The following is a 17046-nucleotide window of genomic DNA, read 5'->3' as shown; positions in this document are numbered from 1 at the left end:
CTTGGACATCAGAACTTCAGGTTCCCTGGCCTTTGGACTCTAGGACTTACACATGCAGCTCACCAGGTTCTCAGATCTTGGGCCTCAGCCTAAAGTTACAACATTGGCTTTCCTAGTTCTGAGACCTTTGGACTTAAGACTGAGCCAGGCTGTATTAGCCTCCTTAGTTCTCCAGCTTGCAGACAACCTATCATGGGACTTCTCAGCCTCTACAATCATGTGAGGCAATTCCACTATTTAATCACTTCTCATCTGTCTGTCTATTATGTGTGTGTGTGTCAGTCCTATTGGTTCTCTCTATATATACAACCCTCATATAATATCCTTCTCAAACCCTCTGATGACCTTTATCTCATTTCTGAAATCAGCCAGGTATGAGCTGGGACACTTAGTAATTTTTTTTTTTTTTTGTAGAGACAGAGTCTCACCCTATGGCCCTCAGTAGAGTGCCGTGGCCTCACACAGCTCACAGCAACCTCCAACTCCTGGGCTTAAGCTATTCTCTTGCCTCAGCCTCCCAAGCAGCTGGGACTACAGGCACCCGCCACAACACCCGGCCATTTTCTGGTTGCAGCTTGGCTGGGGCTGGGGCCGGGTCTGAACCCGCCACCCTCGGCATATGGGGTTGGCACCCTACCGACTGAGCCACAGGCGCCGCCCAACACTTAGTAATTTTGACATCAAAATTACTTCTGATAAAATTAGGACATTAAGGCTGGTTTTTTCAATTATGCTCATCAGTAAAATCCCTGATCTAGACAAAAGGCAAATATTACCAATCTCCTATCTCCTCACATTCTGTTTCTGTCTGTGTTTTCTCCACTTGATTCTGCCCACTATCTTCCCCTCCTACCCTTTCCTGTGTTCTTTGAAACCATATTGCTAATTAATAAACAACTTTTCTGAAATTATTCATAAAATAATGTCCATCTTTTTTACCTTAAAAAACTTTTGGTTTTCCCCTTGCTAAGACTAATTACTGCCTATGTAGCCATCTTCCATATACCGTGGCTCCCAGAAAGAGAGAGAGATGGAACTTGAAATTTACTTCTCACAACAATTGCCTTACCACTACTTTCCATCTTCCTCAAACGAAACAAAAAAATACAAACAAGCAAGACCTCTCTTTTGAAGCTCAGGACATACAACCTCGTGTAACAACTTACATGTACCACTTTCTTCTTAAAACTCCCGGTAACGCTCATTCATTTTTTTGAATATTTTATAGTCTAGTTTATAGGTTCTCCCTAAACCCCAAATCCTATATTAATCACAAAAGATTTGCACAGTTAACCAACATAATAAACGAGCTTTAAAATCTTTACTCCTAGGCCACACATGGTGGCTCACGCCTATAATCCTTGCACTCTGGGAGGCCAAGGCAGGTGGATTGCCTGAGCTCACGGATTCAAGACCAGCCTGAGCAAGTGTGAGACCCCGTCTCTTAAAAAAAAAAAAAAATAGCCGGCATTGTGGAGGGCGCCTGTAGTCCCAGCTACTTGGGAGGGTGAGACAAGAGAATTGCTTGAGCCCAAGAATTTGAGGTTGCTTGTGAGATATGACACCACAGCACCCTAATGAGGGCAATAAAGTGAGACTCAAAAATAATAATAAGTAAATAAATAAATAATAAAATAAAATCTTTATTCCAGAGATCTTCATTCAACTTCTACTGTCCAATCCCAAGGTACTTAAGGAACTTAATCACCCTTCAAACCGATCCTTATTTCAATCAACTAAATCTGACCAAAATTGCCCGTTCTTCTAGCTCTCTCAATAATTTATTCCCACCTCATCTAATCAACTTCTTAAATAAATCTCTGGTCTTTCCATTTTCTCCCAGACTAACAACTCTTTTGGCTTCTTCCCCACGTGAGCTGAAACCAATAGATTATCAACCCTTCTCTCACTGATTCCCTTCCACAGCTATCCTTCTACCACATCCACATAATGAACCCCTCAACCAAGGATCAATACTATAATTCATCTTCTCCTTTCTTAAGTTTTAGTAGGGGGGAAAAATCAGAGATTCTACGTAGGCTGACAAAGTTATAAAATTATTATCTCCAACCTAAAGCTGACTTCTCAGAATTACCTGCCCATCATTTCACTTGTCCTTGGTCAGCTCCATCCCATATTCACTTCGACAAAATTGTAAATCTTCATCAAGTCATTCTCCTCAAACTACTTCTAAGACTACCTACCTGCCTCAGCAGATAATCTTGCTTTATACCTCAAAATCTATTTCTCTCAATTTCCTCTCTACAAATTTATTTACATCCACTCTTATCCTCTTGAGCTCAATAAATTTCTTTGTCCCTTCAAGTCACTCAGAAGAATAAAGAAACAAACTGCCTCTAGTATCAGACTCCTCCATACAATTCAGTTCTATGTGTTGTCTTGTGGAATGCCGTGAAAAATCAAATGATTCATCTAATGAAAAGTCAGGGTATTTGCTATGATCTGAATATTTGTGTCCCTCCAAAAATTTTATGTTTAAATCATTTTTTTTTTTTTTTAAAGACAGAGTATCACTATGTATCAGAGTATCACTTGGTAGAGTGCCGTGGCATCACAGCTGACAGTAACCTTATACTCTCGGGCTTAAGTGATTATCTTGCCTCAGCCTTCCCAAGTGGCTGGGACTACAGGTGCCCACCACAATGCCCAGCTATTTTTTGGTTGTAGTTGTCATTGTTGCTTGGCAGGCCCAGGCTGGATTCGAACCTGCCAGCTCTGGTCTATGTGGCTGGCACCCTAGCCACTGAGCTACAGGTGCTGAGCCTTATGTTTAAATCTTAACCCCCAAGGTAATGGTACCAGGAATTTTGGGAAGTAATTAGATCATGATAAAAAAGACCCCAGAGAGATCTCTTGCCCCTTCTACCATGTGAGGATACAATGAGAAGGTATAATCTATAAAGAAGAGGCCTCATGAGACACTGAATCTGACAGCACCTTGGTCTTGGAATCCCCAACTTCCAAAAGAACTATGAGAAATAAATTTCTGTTGTTTTTAAGTCACACTTACATTATTAAAATATTTGTGTAACAGTAGTCCAAAAAGACTAAGATATGATTTATAAACATATCTAATTCAAAGTATTAACTTTATTATAAGAGTTCAAAAATTTTAAAAATTGATAGACATACCAAGCTATTTTTCATAAGGTAGCCATTGCCGCACCCTCGGCACCATGCCGCAGCGAGGTGGCGCTGTCCGCGTTGTAAAACGACGGAAAGGAGGTCTGTGCTCCCCGGAGCGAAGCCCCCAGCACCCCCAGTGTGCACAGCAACAGAAATGTTGCCTAGCATGCTGTTTTTGTCGCAAAAACTCAAAGGGTATGGCTTTTTGTGAAAGAATACTTACTTGTTATGTTGAATGTCTGTTTGTCCTGATAAAGTGATCAATAAGGTTTTAAAGAATGAACACAATGGTTTACTGATCCAGATATAGCACAAAAAGTATGACTGTGCCAGACTCAATGGCTCCAAGAAAGCCTGCACAACAGAACTTTCCCACCATAAATGTCAGTGAAATGAGACAATGCAGGCACAGCAAACAAGATGTTCCATCACAACATGCACTATCACCACCTGCAGTAAAACTTTACTTAGAAAAACATCTTACTTCACTAATTTTCATAAGTAATACAAATCAATAGAGTAGTTTAGTGTTTAACAAACAATTAATTATGAATTAAAGTATAGTTACTAATAAGAATAAAAATATATATATAGAAGTAGTCAAGCATTATACATAAAAGAATATGTCCAATTATTTTAAACAAGATTATAAGAAACTAAAAAGAGTTGCAGAACTGAGAGGAGTTATAAGCCTTGACATTCCTAAGATGAAAAGAGTAACCAGGTGTTACTGATAAACCATCCCCCAAAGCAGAAACCTTGAAAACATGTAATGCATAATAAACCGCATATGTGGACACAAAGATAATTAACAAGCATAAGGAAAGTAAAGATTACATTGTTTAAACCTTGGAAAGAAAATGTATAAATACCAACCTCTAAACTCAATAAATTTTGCAGCTGCATGCTTCACTAAGTGCTGTATGCCAGACTGTCATTCCTGCGTCGACCTTTCAACTTTCCTCGTTCCTTCTCCCTGCTTTCCCTCGAACTGAAACCCACCGGCAGGGCGGTCCGCGGCAAGCCATAAAGTAGACACTTAATACCTCCTTTTTCTACATACCAGTTAAATGTTGTAGAGTCTTCAGCAGAGTGTCAGGAGATACCCTCAACATTCTGAGAGTTGGAGACTGATATCCTGACTCTTCGGTTGACTCATGAGGAAGACATGAAGGCATTAAAGATGAAAAAGGCTGATCACCGAGATTAGAATGAGTTGCCTATGAAAAGAGAAGTGAAGAAAATAAGATTATATTAATTACAGGATTTGCCTACTAACAAAAAAAGCCTAATTTTTATCAAAATGAATACTCGTTACTTAAGATCATATTCTCAGCACTCCTGAATTCAAATACAGGTCATATTTTGTTTGGCCAATTCTGAGAAGACTCCATAAATCCTACTGTGGGATTGGAAATCTGCCTTTTTGGAATATAACAGAATGCCTGGTGTTCCGTTACTTGGAAGATCGCTTTTTTATAATCATAATCGTTATAAGCTTCAAGCTATGGCATATTAGTCTTGACAAGCTCACGATTTTTTTTTAAGTTGAGCAGAGTGCTGTGGGGAGGTAAAAATAAGAAGAAAAAGAACTGTAACTGTCATCAGTTACCAGAAAACATAAGTCCTCAAACTTCTTGGAACCAAGGGAGTAGAGACTATAAATTGACAGCAAGGTAAACATTAACTGCTTAAAAAAGAAGTTCCTAATGTTTCATCAGATACTAATAAGCCTTTACTAGAAAATAAATTAAAACTATTACTGGTGACATTAATACATAAACATGTACAACTTTCTATCAAATTCATGATACACTCCCATAAAAAAATACCACATTTAGGTACCTTACTTTCCCCAAAAAAATTATTCCAGTCATACCCTCTCAGGAAGGCATCTAAAAATGCACAGTATGAAATTTTCTATCCTCTCTTATCAGCTTTTTCATTGTTTAGTTATAAACATTCTTAGGAAGCTGGCAGGGTGTAGAAATGGTTGTTCTATGTCTATTACCCATACAGGTTTCTCTAGTTCAGTGGTTTTCGATTAGGAAAGATTTTGCACCTCTCAGGGGACATTTGGCAATTTCTAGACACATTTTTTCATAGCTTGTTAAGACATATATACCTTATATATGTGGTCCATCATATATGTATGTATGTATGTATGTATGTACATGCATTTGTGTGTATATATAAATATTATATATTATTATATATTTAATATATATTATTAAATTATTAATATAAATTAAATATAAATATATATTATTAAATTATTAATATAAATTAAATATAAATATATATTAAATTATTAATATAAATTAAATATAAATATATATTATTAAATATAACATTATATATAGTATATATATACACTTACATATATATATGTGGTCCATCACATTTTTTCATGCTACGAAAAATACATAATATATATTTTATATATATAAAAATATATAATATATATATATCCAATATATAATATGAGGATAGATACTTATGAGAGAAAGTATGTGTGTTTAACAGCAGTTTTTCCCCACAGGTTCTAAATGCAGAAAGAAAAATGCTTCTATTACAACCTTGACTTTAATAAAGTTTCATTATATCAAAGCATCAAAATATAGAACTATTAGAGTAGGTAATACAAAAAATAATGTAGAATGAAAAAGATGAGAAGTATTTAAGAACTCAGCAGACCTTCATTATTTATTGAAAATGGAAAGAACCAGAAAAAAAAAAAAATCAAGATAAGTTTATCTCCCAAGTTTTAATCAATAATGAAGAAAGAATTAAAGATGACTAAGAAACTAGAAAAATGCTAACACTTCTCCTAAGAATGTAGGAAATCCACAAGTCAGTCTTACCTTAAGAAAAAAGGAATTATTTTGATAGAGTCAAGTTGAATTTGAGGTGACAATATTCATAAGAAACCTTCATACAAGACACTATATGGGCCTAACTCAGGACAAACATTAAGATCTAAAAACAGACGTGATAATCATCCACACAGATTAACATTAACATTTAAGCCTTGATAGGAACTAGGTCTCTGAAGGGGACAGTAGGGAATCTAAGATTTATATCTTAAATAAATTTTAGAACTAAGTGGTGAAAATAAGGGTACTAGAATTGATTCTTATTATATGCTGCTACTGAGAACAGGAGGAAAAAAAAACAAAACAAAATAATGATAGAAAAGAAACCACTGGTAAGGGTCTAATAACCTGATTTCAGTAAAGTGAAGGGAATCAATAGCTTGGCACTACATAAGTGCTGGGCTTTACCCCATTTAATATACTAATGTATGAGGTTGAATATTACCACTCCTATTCCTATTTTTTCTGTAGCTGAGGAAAGTGATTATCCAAAGTCATCTGTTCAAGGCACAAGACTAACAAGAATAACTAAATTGGATTTTAACTCCAAATCTATATGATCTTTTCACAGCACTAAGCTGCAACAAACATAAGTAGATAACCAAATAATCCTTTTGAAAAATAATAGGTAGACAGACATAAAAGTGAGTCAAGTAAGAGTGACTCTTCTGTGACATAGGTAAGAAGAGTGAGGAAGAAACCAAGGAGTAGGCAAGCCCCCTAACATCAAACTAAACCATGCAGAAAAATTATGATGGCTTATGACTCGTTTCTCTAATATCTACATTAATTCCTAGACCACAGAACATAGCTAAGATTGACGTACAATACAGGGATAGCATCTTCCCTAGATTGAAAGAATATACTTAGGCTACATTTAAAGACAGACAAAATTTGGGATGTCAAAGTTAATCTCAGCATATTAACTGAATATATATCATCTTCATTTGCAAAAATATATTTTATCTACATGAAAAGTTGATGTAAATCACAAAAGTACCATTAGAACTCTTTAAAAATTGACAATTTAGTTTTTCATTCTTCCTGAAACTGACTTTAAGCAATTTCCTTCAAAACTTTAACTTTTGCCAAAATATGAGGTCTGACAATTACTGGTACTCAACATGTACCCATAATGTTTGTTATCTTGTACATTACATCTTGTATCTCTTATAATTGCAGAAGTCAAATATGACTTGAATATTACAATTTTAATACTTTAATAGTTTTTCCCTTTCCTAAAATTTGTGTGTGTGTATGTATGTATATGTGTGTGTGTATATGTATATGTATGTATGTATATACATAAATATATACATTTCGGCATCCTCTGTGTATGTGCACCTCATAGCACAGTATTTGAGCATAAGAGTGTTAACTTTCATTTTCTTCCCCATTGTTAGAATACTGTAAAAACAATTAACCTAATGGTTCTCTACATTTAATAAATGTATTTTACAAGTTCAACAAATTATAAATAACAGAAAAATTTCATTTTCTCTTATTAACTGTCTGAACCTAAAGATCTAAATATGGTTGTAACCCAGCTAGTAGCTTTCCAATGACATAATCTTATACACAGACAGGAAAAGAGAAGTTAACATTAAGTAAATCACTTGTATTATCTAACTGCATTTAATGACTAACAGGATATAAGGATATATCTTATAAGGAAGTGGGGTCCACCTTGGAACTGGTAGTTTCAAACAAAGATGATGTACAATGGGTCCAGAGGAGCATTAAAGCCAAGGAACCTAAGAATCCAAGCAAATAAAGCGTTGTACAAAAAGAAAGGCCGACACAGAATTTTTGTAACATCCCAGAGTTACCTAGCATTTTCTAGTACACAAACACACAATAAAGATGTAACTACAGAGAGGGGGAGAATATGTAAAGCTGTCTGTTGCTCATTTGGAAAAGAGGTAGTTAGTTCCCTTTAAAGACCCTAGGTAGTTTGGACACTATACATTTTATATTCTTCCTGGCAACATCTGTAATCGAATCTTTCAAGATCTTCTAAACAGAAATACTTGAATATTTCAGGACCTATTCCAAGGTTTGTACGTTGCAGACCAGAGTGAGGGAAAAGCACACTCATTTGAATGTCCCCAGAAGTGAGTTTAATCTTAACACTAAGTCCTAAAGACTCTTGCTGGCACAATTGGGAAGAGTTAGGCTGCCTCAAGATTAATGGCCTAAGAACTCCAAAGGATGACCTTTTCTAAGATACCACAGAACTAAGTCAAACACTCTACAAAACACGTACATTTCTCTTATGACAATCTTTAACAAATCAATAGAGCATGTTCCCAAATATCTGAAGAAGACCAAGTCATAAGTTGGTATCAGAGGATATGAATGGGCCCTTTACTTTCATCACCATTTTTCGCTAAAATATTCCTTTCTCCATCCTTAAGAAATGTCGAATAGAAAAACTTAACAGCCTTTTCGATGATATTTGTAAAGTAGGTTGCCAGTACAGAGAGCTGTCACCTATCTTCTAGAGCAGCGGTTCTCAACCTGTGGGTCATGACCCACAGGAACTGTATTAAAGGGCCGTGGCACTAGGAAGGTTGAGAACCACTGTTCTAGATTACCAAGCAAATTTTCTAAAGCAGCTGGCTCAATGTACTCAACAAATCACAATGGTCATGTGTGTGAGAAATAGTAAAAAATAAAAACAAGCAATACCATTTCCCAAAACAATACTAGAAAAGACCATGTTTTCTACAACCATCATTTTAGTGTATCTCACCCTTCTTTGTAGTTCAGCAGCTCTTTCTCTGAGCACAACATCATTTTCATAAAGGGATTCTCCAGCAGTATCCAGAGCAATGATATCAGACTCAGCCTTCTCCTGCAGGCCCCCTATAAAACAGGAGTCATTTTGGATAACTGAATGTATATTAAAACTGGGCTCAGCTCCCAAAAGCCAAGGAATTTTACCTTGTCCTATATCAGCTTTCAGCAATGACTCTTGGCCCACTGCAATTAATGATGCATCATTGGTCAGAGGTAAAGCCCCCTGTTACTCTGCATCACATGCCACCAAGTTTGCTGAAAAGCTGCTCCCTACAACTGTAGGTGGACCTTGAATGGCATTACTAGAGTTAATATCCTTACCCAAATCATAGTTTGAGGAATCTGCAACTTCTTCAAAGGTTGGCTGCTTTAAATCTTGTAAAACCAAAGAATCTGAAGTTGATACTTTCATATGGTAAATAATGTTTGAAGATCCTACCTTCTCTGCAAGGGCAAGAGCAGGAACAGACTTTAACTCCCCAGTGGGAAGAAATGGTTCACTGTTTATATCACACTGAAATAAAGCTGACTGCGTTTTGTCAAGACCAACAGCCTGTTTGTAAGATTTTTCATTTAAAGAAGCAGATGACTTAAGCTCTGGAATAACAAAAAGTGGCTTAATGAACATTTCCTGAGGAGCATTAGGGGGTGATTTTAAATTTAGATGCCGGTATTGGGAGCTATCATCATCTTTTTTATGCAAAAATTGTTTTGAAGTTGCTGGCTCAAATACCCCAGGAGTAGATTCATAGTGTGGATGCTTAAGCTTATCAAAGAAAGAGTTTTCATCATTATAATTTAATGGGGAAAGATCTGAATTTTTTTGTTCTCTCTCTTTGCTGTTATCTGTTAAAGATTTATTGATGTCAGTTTGGATTTCATTTACTGTACTCTCTTTCTTGGATGGCTCAATAGAGGCAATAACTGCCTCAAAGGCTATATTTTCAGTAGCATCAACATTTTTCTCACCAAAAACAGAAGTTTCCTTTTGTTTTCCTTCCTCTTGAAAATACAGTTGTTCTGATGTTCCATCCAAATAGGATTTAATAATCTGAAGAGGACCAGCAGAAGGCTCCATCTTAAAGGTATCCTGTCCCCTGGAGAGTATATGTGCTTCTGAAACTTTTGTAGAATTATCAGGAACTACAACCTTCCCAACATACTGTATTTGTGTTATGGGAGGAACCTCTGAAGATATATTATCTTTAGTCTCTGTTTGTTCAAAACATTGAGATAATTCCTCCCGCAGACCTTCTTCATTTCTTCCATAACCCTCCAAACAATCCATCTTTTGTTTAACCTCATTCTCAACAAGAACCTTTGAACAGACTGTCTGAGAATAATGACTGTCATGTGTCAAGGGAACCCCTTTTCCTCTTCTTTCTAACAAACATCGCAAGAAAGAGTATGATTTTGACTTTGTATTATTTTGATGAGGAGTAACTTCTTGTGGAAAACAAACACAGTCCTTACTGATTGCACATGTTTCTGGATGTTGTGGAGTTCCCTCTTTGGTCCATGGCACACAGGAAAGGGGGACACAAAAATCATTACTTTCCTTGGGAATTTTATTTTTATCAGTTGTGTCACATAAATCCGAAAAAGAATCATGTTCCTTGCTGGCTAAATAGGTTTCTGCCTCCTGTTTCCAGTACTGTGCATATGAACAAGAAGCATCAAAATCATCACTTCTTTTGCTATCTATGTTTTCATCAGGTATATCAGATGAAATTGAAACCGAAACATCATCTTTTTCAGATAAACTGATTTCTGGCTGCTGTGTATCTTTTCGTGTCTTCCATGACATGCATGAATAAGGAACACAATAACTATCAGAGTCTTTGGGGGTTTTCAGTTCATCAACACTACATGATGAAACAGCCTCTTCATTACTCCCTTGTTCAGGAGGCAAAAAAGAGCGCTGAGACCCAGCAGCTGTGCTACCTATAAGTGTGTGCTGAGATACACTAAAGCAACTATTAGATAAGTCTGAAGCTACGTCTGAGGCAGCCTGGAATAAAGCTTCACTAACTTCCGATGGTCGAGAAAGCCATTCAGAGTCTTCAGATCTATCAGGAATTCCCCTAAAAATATACAGTTAAAAATATATAATACATTAAAACATTTAATTTTTAAGTACTAACACAAAAACATAAAACTGATATCTCAATGAAAACAAGTTTATCTGTAAAGTGTGTTGAAAAACAAAGTTCTCCAAATTTCAAATTCCTTTAAGGTGACCAATGACTGATTAAAGCAAATTTTTTGTTACTAAAAAGTAAATGCAAAGAATCTGATTTTCATAATATCAAAAAAAAAAAATTCTTTAAGTAAAAAATTCAAATAATCTTTTAAACATTATTATTTTAAATATTTAGTTTATCACCTACCATGACTAAATGTTCATTTAACCTGCACTAATTATTTTGCTAGTCATTCATTAGGCTCTTGAAAACCACTCAAAAACAGATTTTACTCTCAAAATACAACAGTAATTCAACCATTGGTTGATGACCTAATGTGTACAAATCACTTTTCATGAAAGTAATTATAAAGTAATACATAGCAAAAAGGCATCAAGTCTTAATTTATGGCCTTATTACCCAGAGAGTATGTGCCAAAAATATCTAACCCCCACCCCAAAGTCCCACCTTAGCCTGAAGTAACTATTATTACTAACAACTTAGAACAAGAAAAGAAAAGAGCAGAAGATTAAATACAAATAAATCATCCTACCTCAGAGGTGCAAAGCCTAATTCACTTTGGTGAAATAAGGAGTCAGGCCCAAAGTCTTGGTCTTGTGTCGAACATGTCAGCAAAGGCAAATCAGGAGAAGCAAAGCTATCTTGTATGACTGTAAAGTTTCAAATGTAAAAATGCTGAGAAATGCTAAGTAACACTGAAAATCAATTATTTAACTTACTCAAGTAATTTTTTTTGAGACAGAGTCTCATTTTGTCGCTCTCAGTAGAGTACCATGGCGTCACAGCTCACAGCAACCTCAAACTCTTAGGCTTAAGTGATTCTCTTGCTGCAGCCTCCCAAGTAGCTGAGACTACAGGCATCTGCCATGGCTAGTTTTTAAGAGATGGGGTCTCACTCTTGCTCAGGCTGGTCAAGTAATAAAGTACCTAAACATGTTGCCATCTGGAAGTGTGTAGAAACATTAGAATAATAATATAATAGCAGCAACAGCAGCTACCAATTACTAGAGTCTGGGGTACAGGCACTTAATATTTCATTCAAATTCTCATAACAACCTTGAAAGACAGGCACTATTATGCTTATAGGTAAGGAAAAATGACTATAAAATGTAAGCATTAAATCTGTCCACATTCAAATAGCTTAAATCCCAGGGGGAGATGTGCACCCAAGAGTTCTAACTTTTTAGCAAATGCTTATACCTTGTACCCTCTTACCTAGTACAGACTATCCCCCTTATATCATATCAAAGTATTGTCCAGGGGCTCCAGGACCCTAAAACTGTATCCTCTCAAAAGGAGACAGGAGCATTTTTCAGAAGCTATAGAATGTCTGATGCAGCCAACAGACTGAATGCAGAAGCAGATCTGAGAATTTTGCCATCTTTTATTAAGTCAGACATTATAGAGTTGGTAGATATTTTTGTTTTAAAATTAAACAAGGTCACCCTTCTAAATATTGTTGTTTTAGAAAAGTTATTTTTCTATAAAATATGTAATTTATGTTAACATGCAATGGGTGCACTGTTATTTTTAATGGATTAATAATTTTTTTAAATTTCTCAGTTTTAATTTCTTTGTAGTTTTTGGCCGGGGCTGGATTTGAACCCGCCACCTCGGGCATATGGGGCCGGCACCCTACCCCTTTGAGTCACCCAATAGTTTTAATTTCTAATACAGGAAATAACCAACGTAAAAGTTCTTTGAAGCTGTCGGTAATTTTTAAATGTATAAAGGAATCCTGTTTCCCAAAAAGTTTGAGAACTGCTTCTATAAATTAAAAAAAAAAACACTTGTGACCTCTGAATGTTGACTTAAATCATTCTTATGACATCCTTATCCACTTTGGTTAACAATCAAAAAATGAAAAAAAAAAGACGAAAAAACAAAAAAAGGAAAAAAATGTAATATTCTTAAGTATGTACAATCTAAGCATAAAGTCCTTATAGCACTTATGAAACTATAAAACAAAAAATAATAGAAATAAAACTTTACAATGAAAACAACAGGATTATATTTAAAATTAATTTAACTTGATAGATGCTTTATAAAAATAAACTGCTTTTTCAATATGACTGTGATTGCTACAGTATACTTTCTTGATTTCAAAACACCTATCATATTGTGTACAAAGTGAAGACTCCCCTCTCTCAACAACGTTCTCCCTGAAATTACTATGAACCAAGAGTTGACCAAGCTCACTATGGTGTCTCTGCCTTTCACTTAACACAATGATGCGTTTTTGCTGTCTCACATATGCTGCACACCTTGCCTATCAGAATTCATCACTCTCTTACTTTAATCTTTGGTGTTTCTAATTCACATCTAAATTGTAAATTCTGTGTCTGCTTTATTAACAATTATACTCGTCAGTTCCTAGCAAAGAATCTGCTATATTTAGTAAGTATTCAAATAGATTTATTTACTGAATGAATTAAAAATAAGAAATAATAGATAGGGGCGGCGCCTGTGGCTCAGTCGGTAAGGTGCCGGCCCCATATACCAAGGGTGGCGGGTTCAAACCCGGCCCCGGCCAAACTGCAACCAAAAAATAGCCGGGCGTTGTGGCGGGCGCCTGTAGTCCCAGCTACTTGGGAGGCTGAGGCAAGAGAATCGCTTAAGCCCAGGAGTTGGAGGTTGCTGTGAGCTGTGTGAGGCCACGGCACTCTACCGAGGGCCATAAAGTGAGACTCTGTCTCTACAAAAAAAAAAAGAAATAATAGATAACCATTACCACCAAGGAACAACTGGTATGGTTCCTTTTGGCCTTGGCTTAAGTATTAAACCTTCATAACAGTCCTTTGCCTCTCTGAGAATCATGAAGCATTTTTAACAGTCCCCGAAATACACTAGGGCTGATACTACAAGGAGAACCCACAGCCAAGTATAGCAAACTTACTATTACCAACTAACCATACACTGAGTATTTCAAAAAACCTTAGAGTCGTTGATTTAAAAAAAAAAAAAAAGATTACTAAGTGCCAGAACCTGTAGAAATCTTTACTATCTGAAATAACTATTTAGGTATAACTAAAAAGTAGCAAGAAATAAGTAAGCAGCATTTCAGCATCTCCATAAATATTTAAGACTATTTCGGAGTGCGGCTAGAAAATTAGACCAGGTAAATGAGAGATGTATCTGCTAAAGGAGCAAGCCAACATTGTAAAGCATTTACACAGTGGGAAGGCTGTATTTCTTACTGGCAATGTCTTTTTCCAAGACAACTTTCTATTGCTTCGTGTTTCCTCACATTTGGATAGCTGTTTTTGGCTTAGATCCCTCTTTTCTGAGGCATCTAACCATTCTGACACCAGTCATTAATGACATTTGCCATTCATGAGAGCCTAAATACCACAATGATGGTATTTATGCACAATAAAACAGTGGTGATGGCATTTTCTCTAAATTATTGGATCTGTTCCAATAATTTTAAATGTTCTACTTTATCTACAGTAAATGAGAAGCTAGAGTGATAAAATTTTACATGAGAAAACATTTTACAGGTCACATAGCACAGCCTCCTACCCAGTGCCGAAATCTTTCTACTACAGAATTTTGCTTACTATTTTGCAGTGACATAAAGTTCAACTGTTGTTGTTATATAGGCTTTTCCACTATTAAATGACTCTATTAGAAATTCATTTCTTATATCAAGTTGAAAAACAGCCTCTCTTTAAGTTATAGATTCATTTTACCCTCTAAATCAGGAGTTAGCAAACATTTTTATAAAGGGCCAGATGGTATGTTGGTCATGTATGCTGTCACATATATTTCTTTTAGGTTTTTATAATCCTTTAAAAATACAAAAACTAAGCTTTAGCCTGTCCTTCATAGTGTGCAGACTCTGTCTAGACCATTATAGTACTCATCCCATGGTAGACTATGTTCCCAGAAGAGGAGGTAGCTTTCATCTATTATCCCTAGCATCAAACACACAGTAGATACTTAGGTATTTGTTACCTAAATGAATCAAGACAAAAGTTGCTTCCTCTTTTGTGTGACAGCTCTTCAAGTATCTGCTCATGGCAAGGTTTTTCTCTTCCATCTACTATCATAGTCATCTTCTCCCATAACGGTACTTTAATATTGTTAACATCTTTTAAAATATGAACCCATATGAAAATTGGCTTTAAAGATCCACATCATAGAATACATTGGCACTAATATCTTGATTTGGATATCATTAGTTTATATTTGAAAAGAACTTGTGAATTAATTTGCTTATCTACAAAAGTATAAAACCATCTTCATGATTGAATCCCTTGATGATTAGAAAAATACTAAAAGTTTATCTTTTGTGAGGAACTAACAAATCAGTTCTACATTAAAAGGGGGAAAGCCGTTAAGATTGCCCTCACTCATCCTCTTTACCTCAATTTTTTGATGTAAAAGCTGGAAATACGAACATATGCTTTTTTTTTTTTTTTTTAAAGAGACAGTCTCACTTTATCGCCCATGGTAGAGTGCTGCAGCGTCACAACTCACAGCAACCTCCAGCTCTTGGGCTTAGGCGATTCTCTTGCCTCAGCCTCCTGACTAGCTGGGACTACAGGCACCCGCCACTACGCCCAGCTAACGAACATATGCTTTAATTAATTCTAAGAACCAAATGAAGTATATGTGAATATTAATTTTTTGTTTGTTTTTTAGGGATCTAGGAATGTCCCCTGCTGAGAGGGGATAATACACATATATATCTCAACAACTCTGAAAATTCAGGACTGAGAAGGCCAATCCACTAGAGTGAACAATAGAACATGATAAAATGAGGGGCAACTACACATTTAATATAATTAGACCAGCTAGCCAGTGCAGAAAACCAGAAGTGAGCTAATCCCTTGAGTACAATTCTATAGAGCTCCTCGACTCAAAAAGTATTTAGTTACAGGACTTGCAAACCCCAAAACCTTTTTTACAAATATGAGGTTATTCTACTAATTAAAAATAAAGAGGCATTACCTAACAATGGAGAACATAAGAGATCTCTGTTGGGATCCCTTACTTGGTTATCTGATTGGGTCAATACACCCTCCTCCACAGAGGGGAAGTCTGTCACTTCAGTCCCTTCCGTTGTCAGGCTAAACTTGGTCTGAGATGTAGCCAAGGTTTGAGAAGAATCCATTTCTTGAGGAAGAAAATGCCAAGAGTCTGTTCTCTAAAACAATAATTTTAAAGGAAAACATGCTCAGTCATTAACTGAGTTAAATACATATTAACATTTCGATTAAAACGTTCACTCACACAGCCTTTATTAATACCTTCCTATTTAATGACTTTTTTTTTTTTTTTTGAGACAGAGTCTCAAGCTGTCACACTGGGTAGAGTGCTATGATGTCATAGCTCACAGTAACTTCAAACTCTTGGGCTCAAGCAATCCTCTTGCCTCAGTTTTTCTAATTTTTTAGTAGAGACAGGGTCTCACTCTTGTTCCGGCTGTTCTCAAACTCATAAGCTCAAGCAATCCACCAACCTGGACCTCCCAGAGTGCTAGGATTATAGGCGTGAGTCACTGTGCCCAGCCTTTAAAGGCATTATTATTAAAGTTTGGAAATATAAAGTTGTTCTTTCTGGGTGGCGCTTGTGGCTCAAGGAGTAGGGCGCCGGTCCCATATGCCGGAGGTGGTGGGTTCAAACCCAGCCCTGGCCAAAAAATAAATAAATAAAGTTGTTCTTTCTATATTTCTCACAATATTAACTATATTTCAGGCCTCTTCCCATTACTACTTATCCCTGAAAGTTTTAAAGAATCATGTCATTTCTGCTATATTTCTTAAGAGTTTATTCTTATCATTAAAACAATAGTTTAGTTCTATATGATAAAATTTTACAATATGATCATATAAAACTGAAAAACAAATTTCTAAAGCTACACTCCTGTCTACATGTGACCACTTTACTGAATTTTTATTAGCTATAGTTTATAGCTATATAAACTAGTTTATACACTACTTTCAAAAAGACCCCTGCCTCTTCTCATTATATAACATTATCTTATCATCCATGTATAGTGATGAATTTGT

The 17046-nt window shown here is 35.9% G+C and overlaps 1 protein-coding gene across 1 annotated transcript in view; it reads right to left on the bottom strand.

The window, feature by feature from the left end:
- Nucleotides 1-17046, bottom strand: part of ALMS1 (ALMS1 centrosome and basal body associated protein) — a 204946-nt gene that overhangs the window by 162667 nt on the left and 25233 nt on the right. The window contains exons 2-7 of the mRNA XM_053588296.1: nucleotides 15986-16181; nucleotides 11562-11679; nucleotides 9795-10909; nucleotides 9147-9269; nucleotides 8779-8891; nucleotides 4211-4367 (exon numbers count right to left, since the gene is read on the bottom strand). Of these exons, the coding sequence (XP_053444271.1) occupies nucleotides 4211-4367; nucleotides 8779-8891; nucleotides 9147-9269; nucleotides 9795-10909; nucleotides 11562-11679; nucleotides 15986-16181 (1822 nt within the window). The remainder of the gene's footprint in view (nucleotides 1-4210; nucleotides 4368-8778; nucleotides 8892-9146; nucleotides 9270-9794; nucleotides 10910-11561; nucleotides 11680-15985; nucleotides 16182-17046) is intronic.

Source organism: Nycticebus coucang, chromosome 4 (genome assembly GCF_027406575.1).
Source record: "Nycticebus coucang isolate mNycCou1 chromosome 4, mNycCou1.pri, whole genome shotgun sequence".
NCBI classification, from domain to species: domain Eukaryota; kingdom Metazoa; phylum Chordata; class Mammalia; order Primates; family Lorisidae; genus Nycticebus; species Nycticebus coucang.
The sequence above is the reverse complement of the archived record's forward strand: the minus strand, read 5'-3'. Positions and strand labels throughout refer to the sequence as shown.